Source organism: Paroedura picta, chromosome 3 (assembly GCF_049243985.1).
Source record: "Paroedura picta isolate Pp20150507F chromosome 3, Ppicta_v3.0, whole genome shotgun sequence".
Lineage (NCBI taxonomy): Eukaryota > Metazoa > Chordata > Lepidosauria > Squamata > Gekkonidae > Paroedura > Paroedura picta.
In genome coordinates this window covers 158,890,637-158,909,090 of record NC_135371.1, presented here as the reverse complement: position 1 = coordinate 158,909,090, position 18,454 = coordinate 158,890,637, and the positions used below count along the sequence as shown (strand labels likewise).

The window sequence follows — 18,454 nt, the reverse complement described above, 5'->3', positions numbered from 1 at the left end:
GAAAGGAACGGTTACAGCTGATTCAAGAATTTCTGCTGGACTTAATTGGCTCGAGCATACATGTACATCTGGATAAAGAACTGCTGCTGAACCCAGGAAATTGTTATCCTGGAGAAAATGGCTACTTTGGAGTCCACACTCTATGACAGTGGTGGCCAAACTGTGGCTCTACAGATGTGCATGGACTACAATTCCCATAAGCCCCTGCTCTATGGCAACACATCTCTCTGAGCTCCCTTCCCTCTCCAGACTCTTCCCTGCCCAGGCTCCATTCCCAAATCTCCAGGAATTTCACAACCCTACTGGGAAGGCTAAATTCAACATCCATTATCTCTGCCTCTGAGTCTCCCTTTTATTTGTGGAACTGAATTAACTTTGGCCTTTGAAGGATTTCTACAAGGGCAAGCACAATCAAGGCTATTATTTTTATAACACTGAAAAAAAGAGTTTAATTGTTATTAGTAGTCAGGTTGTTGGACATTTTACGGTACAAGATAATATTGTTGTCCCCTTTCTCTGTATTTTAATAATATTTAATTTATTTATAGCCCATCTTTCTTGCTGAGATGCAAGGTGAGTTACACAGCGTAAAATAATCCATGAAAATAGCATAAGATACCCAATACACAATAGTATAGGATCAGGATTGCAAAAATTAGAATAATTAAATAATGTAAAATTACAAAAACATAAAATAATGCAATAAGAGCAAGATAATACATACAATTAACGGTGATGTAGACTATATTCTTATCCCTTTGGTGCCTCTTAATAATTGTGAAACAGCCTTGGGTAATTAACGGTCCGGCCTCTCCAGGGCCAATCAGGATGTTGCCAGCTGCACCTACAGCTCCCGCCCTCCCTGTCCGAGTTGGAATAGGGCCAATCATTGACTCTGCCACTACAGCTCCCACCCTCCCTCACCAAGCCCTCACCCCTTGCTTCACAGACGGGCCTGGCTGTTAGATCCAGCCATGTCTGTGAATCCACCTCTCCACATCCAGGGCCCCAGGTGAGAGGCCGCAGGGGGGAGGGGGGCGCTTCCCAAAGGCCTGGAAAGTACACCCGGGGCCTCGCAGAGGCCCCAGGTGTGCTTGCTAGGTCCCCGGGAAGCGCTCCCTCTCCCCCACCCCCCTTGCCCTCAGCGCTTCCAGGCAGCCTGGAAAGCGAGGCCCCAGGTGTGCTTGCTAGGTCCCCGGGAAGCGCTCCCTCTCCCTCTCCCCCACCCCCTTGCCCTCAGCGCTTCCAGGCAGCCTGGAAAGCAGCCGGGACACTGACGGGGAGGACCCTTTCAAAGCCCGTTCTTATGAACGGGCTTTGAAGCTAGTTTCCTTTATAAAAGTGCTTTCCTAAACCATTCCATTAAATCAATGATGGACTGATCTTGTTGCCCTTATAAGGTGCTAGATGCAGGTGACAAGTGGATGTGTTGCTATTTTGTGGAGCTAAGAAGTTCACATCTGGTTTTGTGTTGTTTTAGTTGACTGTAATAAAATTCTCATTTGGCTGTTCTCACAGATGTTGTGCTATTGTTCTTAACCAACAAAATCCATGTAGCTAACTTTGATCTTAATGACAACACAGTATGATAAAAACACACTTTTACTTTTAAGTGTACAGGAACTGATGCAATGTATTTCTGTCATTTCAAGCTCCTTTAGCTGTAAGCAGAACTTTCCCCTACCATTTGGGAACATCTGGTGCCATCTTGTGAAAGTTTGATGAAAGTGTAATGTACCTTGTGAACTGAAGAAGAATAAAACCAGAGTCCAGTAGCACCTTTAAGACCAAAAAAGATTTATTCAACGTGTGAGCTTTCGAGTACAAGCACTCTTCATCAGACTAAGAACTGACCATCATTACTGTTATAACTTGAATAAATCTTTGTTGGTCTTAAGGGTGCTACTGGACTCTGATTTTATTGTGCTACTTCAGACCAACACAGCTACTCATTTGAATCTATCCTTGTGAACTGAAGAGTAAACTAAAGTTATAGGCTTAGAGTTGCCATGACTCCAAGCTAGAAGTTTCAGACGTTCAGCCTTTTTCTCAAGAGCCCTGTACATATTTATTTATTTACTTAATTCATACCCATTCTTTACCTATGTATAGTGTATAGCATACAATATTCTTCCTTTTCAATAATTGGAATGGACAGCACTTTTATAAAAGAAAGGACTATATTCTATGTCACCAGTAATTGTATGTATTATCTTGCTCTTATTGCATTCTTTTCCATTTTTGTAATTTTATACTATTTATGACATCTGATGTCTGATACTATAGTATAACCGTGGTACAAAAGAAAAAAAAACAAGATTATATAACACAGAAATTCGAGAAGAATGACCAAGACATATGAAGAAAGGTTGGGGGAGCTTGGTCTGTTTAGCCTGGAGAGGAGACGACTGAGGGGGATCAGATAACCATCTTCAAGTATTTAAAAGGCTGCCATATAGAGGATGGAGCAGAGTTGTTCTCTCTTGCCCTGGAGGGACGGACCAGACCCAATGGGATGAAATTAATGCAAAAGAAATTCCGTCTCAACATCTGGAAGAAGTTCCTGACAGAGCAGTTTCTCAGTGGAACAGACTTCCTTGGGAGGTGGTGGGTTCTCCATCTTTGGAAATTTTTAAACAGAGGCTGGATAGCCATCTGATGGAGAAGCTGATTCTGTGAAGGCTTAAGGGGGTGGCAGGTTACAGTGGCTGAGCTATAGGGTTATGAGTGTCCTGCATAGTGCAGGGGGTTGGACTAGATGACCCATAAGATACCTTCCAATTCTATGATTCTATGATTCTAAGATGAAGAAGAATGGGTTCTTATATGCCACTTTTCTCTACCTGAAGGAGGCTCAAAGCAGCTTACAGTCACCTTCCCTTTCCTCTCCCCACAACAGACACCCTGTGAGATGGGTGAGGCTGAGAGAACCCTGATATTACTGCTCGGTCAGAACAATTTTATCAGTTCCGTGGCGAGCCCAAGGGCACCCAGCTGGCTGCATGTGGGGGAGTGCAGAATTGAACCCAGCTCACCAGATTAGAAGTCCACACTCCTAACCTCTACACCAAACTGGCTCTCAAGAGATAAAATAAATAATTGTATATCTCAGAGATAACAGATCGTTTAAAACAGAAAATATTTCCCCCCAACACCCCTTTAATTGGAATGTTTAAGACACTGTCTATAAAATACAATGCTGGTTAGTTGTGTTGGGGTAAATTTATATTCCACATTTTAGATTGCAGATTTCTTAACCAATCTGTTATACAGCTTCATTATTGGTTTCATTATTTCTGCATACTCTGTATTACCTCGTTTTGCCACATCTGCATACTCACTATTTTAACAAATGGGACCACTCTCTCTCTATATACAAACACACAAACACATAGAGGGAAAACTATCATATTTCATAATAAGAAAGTGAAAGTTGCTTCTCCTCAGAATCCACTTCCTTATCTTTATATATTTACACTTGTACATTTGTAAGTCTTTGTGTGGGATTCATGTGAAGGTGCGTCAAAACAAAGCACCAGTCATTGTGAAATGGCTGCCTCAGACAGCAGTTTTAGGAATTCCACTGAGAGCAGCAAATTACCAGTTTATTCATACCTTGACAAAACCTGGTGAGAAATAACAGTGTTCAGGCTTTGTACTAGCCCCTGCTTAGATAGGGAAGTATGCAGTTTACACTCCCCACATTAAGTCTTTTGAGAGTCTGAGGTAAATTTTTGAAAAAGTTGACATTCTCAGTACTGCTCCCACATGTTAAAACAACAACAAAGCTGTAATACATATTCAGTTACATGGGAGTAAGTCCCATTGAACTGAGTGGCACTTATACGCAAGTAAACCTGCAGAGAAACAACAGCATTCATAGAACAGTCGCCCATTAGGGAGAGAGGACCTAGTTCTCTCAGCATGTTCCTTGCCGTTTTTTCTGTTTGCGGGGATTTTATTGTACACACATTTACCTTCAGAAGGTAGCCCTGTTGGCCTGCCGTAAAATACTTAAAAAATAGACTTGACTCCAGTAGCACCTTCGAGACCAAGATTTTCGGGGTATAAGCTTTCCAGTATCAAAATCCCCTTTTTTATTCTACCCATCAAGCATCTTGTTGGCAGGGGTATTCAAACTGCGGCCCTCCAGATGTCCATGGACTACAATTCCCATGAGCCCCTGCCAGCGTTTGCTGGCAGGGGCTCATGGGAATTGTAGTCCATGGACATCTGAAGGGCCGCAGTTTGACTACCCCAGGTCTAGAAGGTTGCTTCTGAAGTGGCATCTGGCTATTTGCCACAGGAGGCTCCAAAACTGGGGAATGCAAAGTCCACTCTACGCCCCATTCTACAGCCTCGCCGGCGGAGTCGAGGTGAAGCCGGGGTTAAAGGCAGAAGCGTCACCCTCCTTCAATTAGAATAGGGGATTCCAACCCCGGTTAGCAACGGAGAGGAGCGGAGCGGATTAAACCAGTCCCATTCATTCCTCTGGGCTAAACCAGCAAGGACATACGTCTATGTGCCGCTACCTGTAATCATAACGCACGCAATACTCATTCGGGGTGAACGCGTGCCATTATTGTTAGTAAAGCAGTTTTCTTTCCGGAGAACACGGGAGCACGCAGACGCATTAATCTAGAGCGAAACCAGTTTGAATTAAGGCGGGCCTCCTTGTTTTAAGGCTGTGACAGACACAAATCTACGAGGATTGTGCGCTTTCTAGGCAACAACGGCACGAGCACATGGGATTTGACTCCGGGTTATGTCACCGATCCTACGTGTCTTTCCTAAACCATTAAAAAAAAACACTTTATTCCTGGATGCAGCCGCGAGAACTCGCGGGACGCGCGGGCGGATCGGCGCCGGCCGCGAGCTAGGTGGGCGCCAGGTGTGCGAACACTTTGCATGCGCAGTACGAAAGACCCGCCCTCCCGGCGGCTGAGGAAGGTAGAGGTGTGCATCAGAGGGGGCGTGGCTTAGTCTGGGAAACGCCCCCTCTTGTGACGCCCCACGCTGTTATAGCGACGCCAAGCCTCCTGCAGAAGTGCTAGGGAGCTTGGGTTAATGGAGGTCGTTGACGGTTGGTAGTTAACGGAAAGGGGGTTTCTGGAAGGGAGAGGGGGGGACATCTGTGGAGTCAGGCCGTTGGTCTGTATTGCCCACTCTGCATGTTGGTTCTTAATCAGGGAGGGGCTTTTCTTCAGATTCTCAGGCAAAGGTCCTTTTTGTCACCTACTCACTGAGGTGTTGGGGACTGAGACTGGAATTTTATGGGTGCCAAGAAGAGAGTGAACCATGCCCTTCACACCAGCCCTGTGAGGTTGGCTAGGCTAAAAGAGAATGAGTGGCCTGATGTCAGGCAGTGTGCTTTGTTACTGAGTGGGGATCATTTGTCATTAGGTCTACCTCATCCAGAATTTTAACTCTTTGTATTATATTGTTCTTGCTATCTAATAAACACATGCTGTGTTTTCAGGCATTAAATCAAAGCTGCTATCCATGGAGGAATCTGTCTGTTGTGCCTCTTTATGAATCCTTGTCTACCTGTTTGGCACAAGTGTATTGGATTATTCTGATCTGCTCTTCTTGTAGGATGGGGGGCATAATTAGACTGTGGTCCAATTTTGGTGCAAAGATAAACTAGTTTTAATGCAAATTGCATGAGGCATCTCTGTTTAGTCACTGGCAAATGTGTGTCGAAAAGTAACTCCTATGGCAATACAGTGGGTAAGCGTTTTCTGAGGATGAGTAATTCTTTGTCCCCTGAGGTCTGAAATGGTCTTTTCAAGGTAAAAATGCTTTTTGTTGTTAAAAGAAAGGATATTAGAACCAGAGAATTTTAGTTGGCAGTGGTGACCTAATTGCTTTTTGAAAGCTTGTTCTCAGTATTTTGTTCTGTTCTCCAACATTCTTTCCCATTCTAGCACGTCCAAGCAAGGAAGCTATTGTGGAATCCCAACTCAAGTAGGAGGAGGAGCAAGTTGGTGCAGACAAGAGTATGTTTGGCAATGGGTCTGAGGCTGGCAAGTAGCAGACTTAACCCCCCCCTCCCCCCAACCAGTGGTATTCCCCATCCTGGCACACCCCCTTTAATTTTTGCTATGTCAAGAACTGGCTGCAAATTGTACCTAGGAGGCAAAAGTAAAACACTTCTCAGAGATCTCAGTACAATGAGAGCAAGGCTTATTCTTCGTTCCTGATGTGGCCTGAACTTCCCTGTCTACTGTTCTGCAAATGGGTCAGTGTGTCTTAGTGTGAACCAGGGGTCCTCAGCACCTTCGAGACCAAGGTTTTTGGGGTATAAGCTTTCCAGCATCAAAATCCCCTTTTTTATTCTACCCATCAAACATCTTGTTGGTCTAGCCAGGGGCAGTCAAACTGCGGCCCTCCAGATGTCTATGGACTACAATTCCCATGAGCCCCTGCCAGGGTTTGCTGGCAGGGGCTCCTGGGAATTGTAGTCCATGGACATCTGGAGGGCCGCAGTTTGACTACCCCAGGTCTAGAAGGTTGCTTCTGAAGTGGCATCTGGCTATTTGCCACGGGAGGCTCCAAAATTGGGGAATGCAAAGTCCATTCTACACCCCATTCTGCAGTCAAGGTGAAGCCGGGGTTAAAGGCAGAAGTGTCACACTCCTTCAACTAGAATAGGGGGATTCCAACCCTGGTTAGCAACGGAGAGGAGCGGAGCGGATTAAACCAGACCCATTCATTCCTCTGGGCTAAACCAGTAAGGACATACGTCTATGTGCTGTTCCGTTTTTTCCCCTTGTGACGTAGGTGAGGCTGAGAGAGCTCTGACAGGACTGCTTTGTGAGAACAGTACTATCAGGGCTGTGACATGCCCAAGATCACCTGGCTGGCTGCATGTGGAAGAGTAGGGAATCAAACACCGGATTAGAAGCCGCCACACTTAACCAGCACAGTATGCTGGCTCTTGGGGTGGAGTGGCTTTATTTATTTAGATTGTATATAGAATGTTTTCCTTCTCAATGGAGACCAAAAGCTGCTTACAATATCATTCTCCCCTATATTTTGTAATCCTTGTAATGACATCCCTGCGAGGTAGGTTAAACTGAGTGGGTGACTGACCCAGTGAATTTCTATGGCAAAGTGGAGAGTCAAGCCAGGGTCACTCAGATTCTAGTTTGACACTTTGTCCATAACACTACACTGACTTTACCATTGGTTGGGCAAAGGGAAAGGCCTTTACTATTTATGGTTTTCTGGTCCTATCCAATGTGCATTTCTTATACAGCTGATACTTAGCAGGAATGAAGATGTGAAATTGGAGATTACTAGAAGGTTGAAAGGCAGCTATAAACCAACCTTCCTGCATGCGTCTAAAGCTGCCTTGCTGCTTTTCCATGTGCAGGCACCAGTGGGAGGCAGAAAACTGGAAAATTCTTCAAGGGGCACACATGAACTTAATGTTGGTTTATATATTTCTGTTTCGTTGAGTTGACAGGGGGTGGGGATCAGAAAGTGGAGGTTTTTTTTGAGAATCTTGGCTTCAAGAGTTGGTGGGGGGAGGGGAGAATTGCAACCTTATGGACAATACCCATTAAAATCATTGACTTTTGAGGGGCGGTTGAATAAGATTTCCAGTAGCTAGTAATTGAGTTTTGCTGAATAACAACTTGGTGTCCTCTTTCCCCTCCCCCTTCAGAGCCAAAGTGAATTAAGATAAACGGTGCCGAATTATACAGTCCTTAGAATTCTGTCTCTTGTTGCAGGACTTTCACCCCCCCCCCCCCGTTTTCCCGCTTGAGATAGGTACATGCATCCCTAATTGCCTTCTGAAGTAGAGCAAAGGTCCACCTGGGGTGGGGGTTCTTATTTTTTGATACATTATCATGTTTCTTCCTCTGCAGCTGCAGGATCTGTGAGCTCCTCTCTCTCCTCACCATTTTCATGGGGTCTTGGCAGTCTCTGAGGTCTAGTTCTTTCTCCACAAACTGGCTGGCAGAGGATGAGGATGATGGTCTGGACAGCAGGGATCGGGAGGAAGACATCGCCAAATTCCCTTATGTGGAATTCACTGGGCGGGACAGCATCACCTGCCCCACTTGCCAGGGCTGTGGCTACATCCCTACAGGTAAAGGCAGTCTGTGTAGCGTTTATCTGGCCTCTTCATCTTAGTGGAGGGGGCTGCTTGCAAGTGGGAGAATTTAGATTATTATTATTATTATTATTTAATTTTTAGACCGCCCTTCTCCAAATAGGTCTCAGGGCGGTTTACAACATAAACAGTTAAAACACAATAAAATCCCCATAAAAACCCCAATTTATGTCAAACAACAAGTCACATATAACATATAAGCAGCGGTGGTCACAATTCTAATCGTATTTACCTGACTTCCCCCCAAGTTCAGCCTGGTGGGGAGAATAATATTCAGAAGAGGGTGGCGCCAATGCAATAGATCTAACAACGATCTCGATGTTAGATCTCAATACTGGAGGGGATCCTCCGATGGATTAGTGGGAGAGCTGCCCTGGCCTCAACCATATAGCTGGCGGAAGAGCTCCGTCTTGCAGGCCCTGCGGAATCTAAGCTATGCATGATCTAAGCTATGCATGATACTTGAAGTCAGTAATGCAAATGGGGGGGATTCATGGGGGGAGGGAATCTATCTGGATCAGCGGCAATGGTGCTGGGATTTTAAAACACTCTCAACAGTCACTCCTTTCAATCTGGATGGTGGGAGGGGGGAAGAAGAAACCACATTACAACTACATATCTCCTCCCATTCAAAGCAGGGATGGCAGTATTCTTCAACTGGGAAAACAGTTGTCTCTTCTACTATGCAACTTCTGTGATCTATATCGTTTACCCGCCTCCACAGTTATGCACCTCATGCCACTATAAATGCAGTTAATTTTGAAAAGCACCAGCAGCTCCACACTGATAAGTGGTGGAAGGGCAAAATGTCAGGCCTAACATTTTCCACCACTAGAATGTTTTTCTAAAGAATTGGTAGTGGGTTTATTGCTATAGCTGCATTACACTATAGGCATACAGCTATAGTATAATAATGCTATAGCAATATACTTGCTACCAGTTTAAAACAAGGGAAATGGGTCCATATTGGGGCAGGTGGAGGGATTTACACTTCCCATTCCCACAGATCCCAAATGCTTTCTCCAAGTGCTGTCTTTCTGAAATACTGTAATAAAGCAAATTTATGAAAACATGCATTGAAGCAAGAGGTATTTGGAATATGGACAACTGGAGGGCAACATCATGTGGAAGGCATTGAGGTAGGCTAGGCTGAGAATGTGTGACTGGCCCAAGGTTGCCCAGCAAGTATCCATAGGAGAGATGGGAATCAATCCTTGGGTCTTGCAGATCCTATTTTTAACACTCAAAATTAGTAGAATATGGGGTCAATGGTAAAACTTGCATATTTGAAGCAAAACAGATCAATATCAGATTTTAATAGAAAATGGAGTCCAACATTAGAATACTTCGATAAAATAGGGAAAGGAATAATTGATTTATATTAGGTGTATGTAAATGATGGAAATATGTGAAGTTGGGGGAAAATATAATAGCTGCTCTGCAGTATTACTGATGTGGTAAAAGGGGGGAATATATTGTGAACTGGCAGCTTAATATTCAGAGCTCATATTACATATTTCATTTACATAGTATGGATTTCTTTTCTATATTCAGAGCTCTGTAAATGAAATATATAGTATGTATTTCTTTTCTATATTCTGTACCTTGTAGTGTTTTTTCTTTTCTGAATAAATATATTAAAATATCAAATATTAAGGTTATACGACACAGGCTCCTAAAAATAATAAAATTGACTTGCAACATTGATAGCATCTGATATAGGCAGCTTCAGTTTTCTCTCTCTTTCTCAGAGCACGTTAATGAATTGGTGGCTCTAATACCCTATCATGACCAGAGGTTAAAACCTCGGAGGACGTAAGTATAAAAGAACCATTTATATATCATTACACTACCGAGCCTTTGTTTTACAGACATGTGAGCGCTACTGAGTTGAAAAGCAGAGTATAAGTGAAGCCATAGAGGTAAAGAGCTGCAGCTTCTCATCTGGAGAGCTAGGTTTGATTCCCCCTCCTCCACATGCAGGGTGACCTTGGGCTTATCACAGTCCTGTTAGAGCTGTTCTCACAGAACAGTCTTGTCAGAGCTCTCACAGGGGGTCTGTTGTGGGGAGAGGAAGGGAAGGTGATTGTAAGCCGCTTTGAGACTCCTTCAGGTAGTGAAAAGTGGGGTATAAAAACCAACTCTTCATTCAAAATAAAAGAATAAATGATGCAAATAATTATCTTTCTGAAAAGCGACTTCCAGTCACCATAATTTCTAGTCAACAGCATGCACAAAGGACCTGAGGTCCTTCCTAAATTCTCTGAAGAAGCCTACCAAACCAATGAGAAGCCTCATTAGTTTATGTAATACTTAGTATGCTATGAGAACATGAGCAATTCTGATATAGAGCCTTAACCCTGGTCTGATGTATATATAGATATGAGGGCTCTGCAGAGTGGGGGTTTTCCTGCTGGGCCTCTCTAAGCCCCTGCTGAAATTTGGGTGGGATGAACAGATCACTTTCAGTAGCACAGGGGGCAAAGTAGGGGTCTGCCCAGAGAGGGAGGATTTGGCAGAAGTTTATTTGATTCACTGTAGTCAGCCTTTCTTGCTGATGCTCCAGCAGATCACGCAGTGTAAATCCATAACCATCTGCATGAAGAGATGTCTGCTAACTGCACTGCAGGGTGACACAATCAATGTGAGGGGGAGACATTGAACGAGCATTGCACTAGGACTGCAGAAATCTGAACGGCACAGTAGGCAAGGCACAGATTGTAGATATAATCGGGGGGGGGGGAGGGACTGACGTTGCATCCGTAGAAAGCAATGAAACAACAGCATAATGTGGCAAGGTAATGAGGGTCCCTCATGGGACCTTCAGGAATTTCCCACTCAGTAGTATGTGCAACAAAGTGATAAGATTAGATACCGTGGTATAATTGTAGTCCTTCTCTTTATGCAGTGCTTTCCTGAACTATGATGTTCGCTTTATTCTCTTCATGGACAAGCTCTCCTGTGCAACGCTTGTTTTACTTAAGAGACAGCTTGGTGTAGTGGTTAGGAGGGTGGACTAATCTGCAAACCAGGTTTGATTCCGCGTTCCCCCACATGCAACCAGCTGGGTGACCTTGGGCTCGCCACAGCACTGATAAAACTGTTCTGACCGGGCAGTAATATCAGGCCTCTCTCAGCCTCACCTCCCTCACAAGGTGTCTGTTGTGGGGAGAGGAAAAGGAAGGCGACTGTAAGCCCCTTTGAGACTCCTTTGGGTAGAGGAAAGCTACATATAAGAACCAATTCTTCTTCTTAATTTGTGGAATGACAGGATCATAAGAGCCTGCCGGACCTTCTCAGGCAGTCCATTTCACAAGACAGAAGCCATGACAGAAAGGACAAGGGTACAAGTGGTGGTTGATCTTGCCCGTTTGGAGGAAGGCCCTGAACAAAAGAGCAGAGCTGTCATTGTGGATCAGAAGGGAACAGAGGGTCCAGGGCCATGCAGGGTTTTATACAGGATAGTACCTTGAATTAAACTAAGCAGCTGATCAGCAACCATGATGATAGCCAGGCTGCAGCATTCTGTACTACAGTGGTCCACAACCTTTCTAAGGCTGCGGACCGGGGGGGGGGGGTGACCCGGCGGCCCGGTGGTTGGGGACCACTGCTGTACTACATGGATTCTCTGGATTGACTTCAAGGACAAGATCCACTTGGGCCAACAATTCCAGTCGGCTGGGTCAGCCATAAAAAGATCGAGGGACTTTTTCTAGAGCTGACCAAGTTGGAAAGAAAGTCCTTTTTTGCAGCTCCATTTACTTGATTCTCTAGCGATAACGCTTCTCCAGTGTAATACCTAGGCTCTTACGTGAGTTAGCAAAGAGTAACCGAACCTAGGTTGACTCAGCCTTCCATCTTTCTGAGGTTGGTAAAATGAGTACCCAGCTTGCTGGGGGGGTAAACGGTAATGACTGGGGAAGGCACTGGCAAACCACCCCGTATTGAGTCTGCCATGAAAACACTAGAGGGCGTCACCCCAAGGGTCAGACATGACCCGGTGCTTGCACATGGGATACCTTTACCTTTATATATGAATATAAATATAGCTAGTTGATAATGCTTAATAGGTTAATTTGGAAATAAAAAGATAAATAAGATAAAAAGGAAGAACAGCTCATGCCATAAACCTTTGCTGGCGCAGTTTTATACCACACTGTAAAAAATTTACTACTTGTTGATGGAATCTGGACTGCAGTTATTCAAGAGGAATGAGATCTTGAAAGAATCAGGAAATCCTTTCTTGTTTAGTAGAAGGGGATTCAAATATTTAAAATGAATGTATTAAAAGGGCAATTAAGACCTTCAAGTTCGAGAGAGAGCATGCTGGGTTTTGTTGATAGTTAACATCCAGTGCCATAACTACCAATGGGAGGCCTGCTCATGCACAGTCCCCATGTATCTCTGCACAGAAAATCAATGAAAACTCTTTCTCTTTTCACCCTCTTTGGGTGTGTTTTGACGTCCTACCTCATGAAGAGTTCTGGAAGACATGTAAACCTCACACTGTTTTGTGTTGGCCCTAATGACATCATCATGGGTTTTTGGGGGTTTTTTGGATGTATGCTTTGGACAAATGCCTCTTGTAAACTCTTTCTAAACATGTTTCAAGCGTTGTGTTCAATGGAATGGAAATCTGTGTTGCGTAGGTAGCTTTTTAAGTCTTTTATGTATGAGCGCTTCCACCGAGATGGAGAAGTGTTGCTGTAAGCTATTTGCAGGGGGCCGGAGTAGGTTGGGTGGGTGGGAGCATACATCTGGTTAGGCCATGTATGTTAGCAGGAGGTCATCATGCAATAGAAGCTGCCTGAACCACTGATCTGGTCTGTTGCAGGAAATTCTACGTCTTGGTGTCGGTGCTGCTTTGCCTCCTGGCTTCCGGGCTGGTGGTCTTCTTCCTCTTTCCACATGCAGTCATTGTGGAGGACAATGGCATCAAAGTGGTTAGGGTGTGGTTTGACCAAAAGAACTCCCTCGTTATCCTCACCATTATGGTAACTCACAATTTTATGTGTTGGTAATTCTTCCCTTTTCTGGTTTGCTGGAGCGATGTCTCAGTTCCTGTTCTTTTTCTTTTTGAACAGGCAACCCTCCGAATAAGGAATTCTAATTTCTACTCGGTGGCAGTAACCAGCTTGACCAGTCAGGTGCAATACATGAATTCTGTGGTTGGGTCCTACCAGATGAACAACGTCACCAGGATCCAGCCACTGAGTGCTAAGCTGGTACAGCCATCTCTTACTAATTGGAGCCAGGATCTTGCTGGGGCATGAGGGTGTCAGACTTGTCAAAAGTCTGCTTTCATTTTGACCTGTTTTCCTTTTTTCCCTCCTCCAGGTGAATTTCACAGTGAAGTCCAAAATGGGCGGACCTTCTTTTTATGCATAGTAAGGAATCATTGATGCTAAAGTTTGCATGAATTAGAGCTGAGCTCTGCAGTGTTCACCCCAGAAAGCTGTCATCTCCCCTTGCTGGACAGACCTAAGGCAGAATTTCACCTTTAATCTGGCAGAGAACTGCAGCCTTGGGCCTCCTGATTTAGGATGCTTTAGGATGGTTTGGGCTGATCCTGCGTTGAGCAGGGGGTTGGACTAGATGGCCTGTATGGCCCCTTCCAACTCTGTGATTCTGTGATTCTGACATATGATGGCAGGCATACAGCAAGTTATGCCTGACTTATGGCAGTCCCACCATGAACCTTTGAAGGCAGATGAGAAGCGGAGATTTGGTGTGCCATTGCCTTCTTCTGCAGTCTTCCTTGGTGGCTTTTCATCCAGTACATGGGTGAGCTTAGTAGCATGGCCCAAGTTGGACAGTCCTTTAGAGATTTGGATGATTTCTGTTTCACAGCAATCCCAACTAGCAATTGTTCTGGGACTAATTGTCTAAAATTATGAGTTCTACCTGTTTATGAGAATTGTCTTTGATACTTTGGCACACGACACATTTTTGCTGTTAGATTTCTTTATTGAAATGCTTGGAAGCCACTGTGCTCTGAAAAACAAAGCAAAAACTTCTCTATGGGACCATATTTTACAAGATGGCAACTTAGTGGGATTCCACTGTGCGTCTAATATTTCATGCATTGACTGCCAAAGATGATTTAACCTTTCTTGACCATTTCTCTCTCTGCCCTGGTGTCTTCTAGCTTCTTTTGCACGTTATCAAGAATCAAAGTACACAACATTGTGGTTTTCATGAGGTGGGTATCTTATATGTACAGCTGTGCTTTAAACAGACTGGAGGATGATGTTATGTCACTGTTAGCTTGAATCTCCAACTAGACCCTGATTGGTGGTCTAGTATAGGGGATGGGGGTGAGGATAAGAAAACTTTGTCACCACTGAGAAGCTATCAGGTTCTATAGGTATTGAAAGGAATATAGTCTATGGCTGTGACTTATTTTTTTTTTAAACCTTGTGTTCCCAAGCAATCCAAATTCTGTACCATGGAAAAACTGAACTAAGTGTAATTCTTGCAAATTTTAAATTTGATCTAGAGCTGATTTTAAGCCTTGGTTAAATTGGATCCACAACTTCTGATTTTGCCCATCATGGAATGGGCAATGGTAGAGGAGAAACCTTTCTCTGCAACTGCACCTTTAATTCAACCCCCACATCCAACAGCTGGGTGACCTTGGGCTCGCCACAGCCCTGATAAAGCTGTTTTGACTGAGCAGTGATATCAGGGCTCTCTCAGCCTCACCTCCCTCACAGGGTGTCTGTTGTGGGGAGAGGAAAGGGAAGGCGAATGTAAGCTGTTTTGAGACTCCTTTGGGTAGAGAAAAGTGGCATATAAGAACCAACTCTTCTTCCAGCTTCTGAAAGCTCCACACAGGTTCAAGCACACCTCCACGAGACCCAGACACCTGGCTTAGTTGCAGTCTCAAAAGTGGAGTTTCTGAAGGAAGCTGTTTTTGTACTTATGGTGAATTGGCACTCATGCACAGCCCCAAGTAAGAGTCCATTGATGTTTGAGTCCTTTGAAGAAACATGTATCTTTTACTACACTTACATGTATACTGGGAAAGAGGTCATTGTACCATTGAGCAAAAACACTCAGGAGCAGAGCATGCTAGGGTTCTAAACTGCTGGCTTTTTGTCCACAGGTAGAATGTCAGAGAGGTCCCTTTTGGGGAGGCTAGACAGACCAGGATCAAGGAAGCCCCCAAACGCTCCAGTTACCTCAGTGGCCAGCCTTTAGCCCCAGAAAAGGGAGAGAATCCATTAACAGGGTTGCTGTCTTGCAGAATAAAAAAGCAGATATTGAGCACGGCATCCTTCTGGCTAAAAAAAAAAAATTATAATAGGTAGCAGGTCTTAAAGAACCAGCGTGGATAAAATTACGAATTGACTCCTTAGGACTGTTTCAGGCTCTTTCTCACTGGGCTCGGGAATCCCGCTGCCTGAATTCATTAGAGTGCTGCCTCCAGGCCTCAATCCACCACTCCAGTAAGTGTTTGCTACTTGTGGTGTTTCCACCGGCCCCAAGTTATGGAAGGCTCTTTGGGCAGCTGCCTAATTCCCCTTGATTGCCATTGCTGCAAAGCTCTGTGTTGCAATGCGGACAAGGACCTGGCTTTGTTCGTTGTTCAGATCAACCTCCTACGCGGTTGAATTCAAGTCCGTTGACAGTTAAATTGTTGACGGGTTAGCCTTGCGCAAAACCTAATTGCGGGCGATGCCACACCTCCTTCCGCTGCAAGTCTTTTAAAATAAGGCCTTTATTCTTCTGACAAGGCATTTCTTGAAGCAGGGCATGTGTTTTCAAAGAAAGCTTTCCAAGAAGTAATTTCATTTTGTTTCCAAGATGTTCTTCCCATCTCCTAAATGGTGAGGCTTTTACAGATAGTCATGAGGGGATTACCCAATATGTGTAACCTGTCACTCTCTCTAGCAAGGGGCAATGGGTGCAATACAGAAGCTTCATCCACTGAGATTAATGTTGAAAGGGGATTGAATTTAGCTAGAAGGGCTGAGAGTTCAGTTCCCTCCCCCACCTTTTTTTCTCTTGACCTTTTTCCTCTTTCCTTCCACCCTTCAGGACTTCGGTGAAGACTTCCTATCTCGGCCACGTAACCCAGAGTTCTTTGGAGACTCATCATTACATTGACTGTGGTGCAAAGTCCATGACTTCTTCTGGGCCTGAGCCTACACCAGCAACTCCAGAAGATGCAGCTCCCTAAAAGAGAAGTGTGAGGATGTCGACAATTTTTGAGTAACAAGCTGTTTTTTTCCATAGGGCAGCTCACAATGGTGCCATAGTTTCATAGAAGGAAAAAGAGGTCGTGTTGGATAAGCATACAGCGCTTCTTCTGCCTTGTTATGTGGGACCATGTCCTTTCCATGTTGGACCAGGTTCTCCTTAGTTTTTCTCTTGACCTCCTCAACACAAGTTTTCTAGATTTGTTACTGGGTTTCTTGGTCGGTGTTGCTTCTGAAGACCTTGTCAAATGTCTTTTGGGAAACCAAGAAAATCTGTGTCTGCATTACATATTGTCTCTGGAGTAAAGTTACTCCAGAGAACACTGTTGCCACAGAAAGAACTGCTTTCCTTATTTGGAAGAAGCGGAACTCTTGAACTGGCCTCTTTAGTGCTGGTTTTATGTCCTTTGCCAGTAAAGCATAAGAAAGGGTAGTTGAAAATATCTTAAGAATGAGCCCAATAAGAAACAAATGTTTGCAATGGGACAACTCTTATGTTGGGGGGCTTGGTTGTTCATAAGTTCCTCCTAAATGTAGATTCTGTGGGAATGTTAGAGTACACCTCTGATACCTGCTTTTGGTTCTTTAGGAACAAGCTCTAGTGAAGGACAGAGTTGTCTTGGTAGTGAGGGAATTATGAACAATTTTAGTGTTCTAATTGTTGGCTTGCTCCCACTATTAATGACTGGAGGGAAGGGCTTCTACCAGTAATGGAGCATGACTTTCTTGTGTCCTTCTGCTGCATCCTGAAATATCCCTGTAAGTTCTGTGTCTGGGATTTGAGAGGATCCCCCCCCCCGAATGTCATGGGGTGTTGGAGGTCTGCAGGAAGGCATATTGGTGACAATCGCATCCCTTGATTCTCCAAGCTGGGAGACCTTGTGGCTGGTTCAGCTGGCTATTTGTTTTATGAGGCTGAAGGAAAAGACTTTGTAAAGAAAGTGTTTATGAGTAGCTGTGTATGTGGATTCCCTTTCTCTCAAGACTTCAGCTGTGCTAATTTCATATACAGCCGCAGCAGAATCCTCAAGGGGGGCATTAGTTGACACTCTGCATTTTGTAGACGTACATTTCAATGACCGTTCAGTTCCTAAAATAAAGGGCTGGCTTCTAAGCACGGTGCTGCAATCAGAGAATGGAATGTCCTTGCCTTCCCATGCCTACATTGCTCCTGAAATACATCTTCTGAGGGTTGTTGGTTCCGTGAGAGCAGTGCTGGGTGCAACTTAGGTCTCTCGAGATCAGGGGAAATCAATGGGAATCATGCCCTAGTGGAAATGACATTTGCATAGAGAAAGGTTTACAGTTCTAATCCCATGCAGTGTTACTGCAGTCTCTGTCCACTGGTTTGAATGGTCTTAAGAGTGGAGTAGGTCTGTATCTTGTTGTCAGGAAAGGAGATAACGCAGATGCTTAACATCCCTGCTTAGAACCAATGGGACAGGTAGGCTTTTGGCATGTGGCCACAGCAGGTGTCTCTAGCCTTTTTGAGCCTACAGGCACATTTGGAATTCTGAGACAGTACTGTGGGTGCAGCACAAAATGGCTGCAGCAGGAGGTGGAGCCAGATAGAAAATGGTGGCGGCAGCAGCAGCTTATTCTTTTGCACAGTGAAGATCCTTGTGGTGTGGCAGGGGCAGCTGTACAAGCAAAGCCTCTAACAACCTCCATAGCCAATCAAATCTCAGAAGTGTTAGATGGTCCTGCTCTGTTGTCTTCCCAGCATCCCTTTCAGGCTGTGTTAAACCAAGAGAAAGTCAGTAGTCAGCTTCAATGCACAGAGGGCTCTTGAACCAGGGTCTCTCTAATCCTTTGTAGCAGCTGGGCTCTCTACCATCAAGAACCAGAAGCAGTTGAACCTGGTATTGGGCAGGGGTGGCCAACTACTCAGATTTGATGGAGGTCCCCCCAACTGTGCACAACCCCCATGGTTTGGAGTTTAAACCAGCCCCACATAAGTTGTTTTAGCAAGCCAGTCTACCGTATGCTTAAGCCTGTGTAAGTAAGATTGCTGAGTAGCAAAAACTTGCCTTCTGTAAAATGAAAAACAAATGGCCAGAGCAGCTGCTGACATGAACCCACATTTGTTCCTTAACTGCACAATTTGAATGATTTTTGGTGCAAA

General features: G+C 44.5%; 1 protein-coding gene across 5 annotated transcripts; it reads left to right on the top strand.

Annotated features, from left to right (window-relative positions):
- Positions 1 to 4,989: 4,989 nt before the first annotated feature.
- TMEM106C (transmembrane protein 106C) lies at positions 4,990 to 17,457 on the top strand. 5 transcript variants are annotated; one of them, XM_077328971.1, is made up of 9 exons: positions 4,990 to 5,083; positions 5,928 to 5,999; positions 7,878 to 8,101; positions 9,877 to 9,940; positions 12,960 to 13,119; positions 13,210 to 13,350; positions 13,463 to 13,512; positions 14,274 to 14,327; positions 16,169 to 17,457. In XM_077328971.1, the coding sequence occupies exons 3-9, from the start codon at positions 7,918 to 7,920 to the stop codon at positions 16,308 to 16,310; spliced, it is 795 nt and encodes a 264-aa protein (XP_077185086.1). In that variant the 5' UTR covers positions 4,990 to 5,083; positions 5,928 to 5,999; positions 7,878 to 7,917; the 3' UTR covers positions 16,311 to 17,457. The 5 variants fall into 5 exon arrangements, with proteins under 5 accessions (XP_077185086.1, XP_077185087.1, XP_077185085.1 ...); XM_077328972.1 differs by having other exon boundaries at positions 5,928 to 6,026; XM_077328970.1 differs by lacking the exon at positions 4,990 to 5,083 and adding an exon at positions 5,183 to 5,792.
- The last annotated feature ends 997 nt before the right edge of the window (positions 17,458 to 18,454 follow it).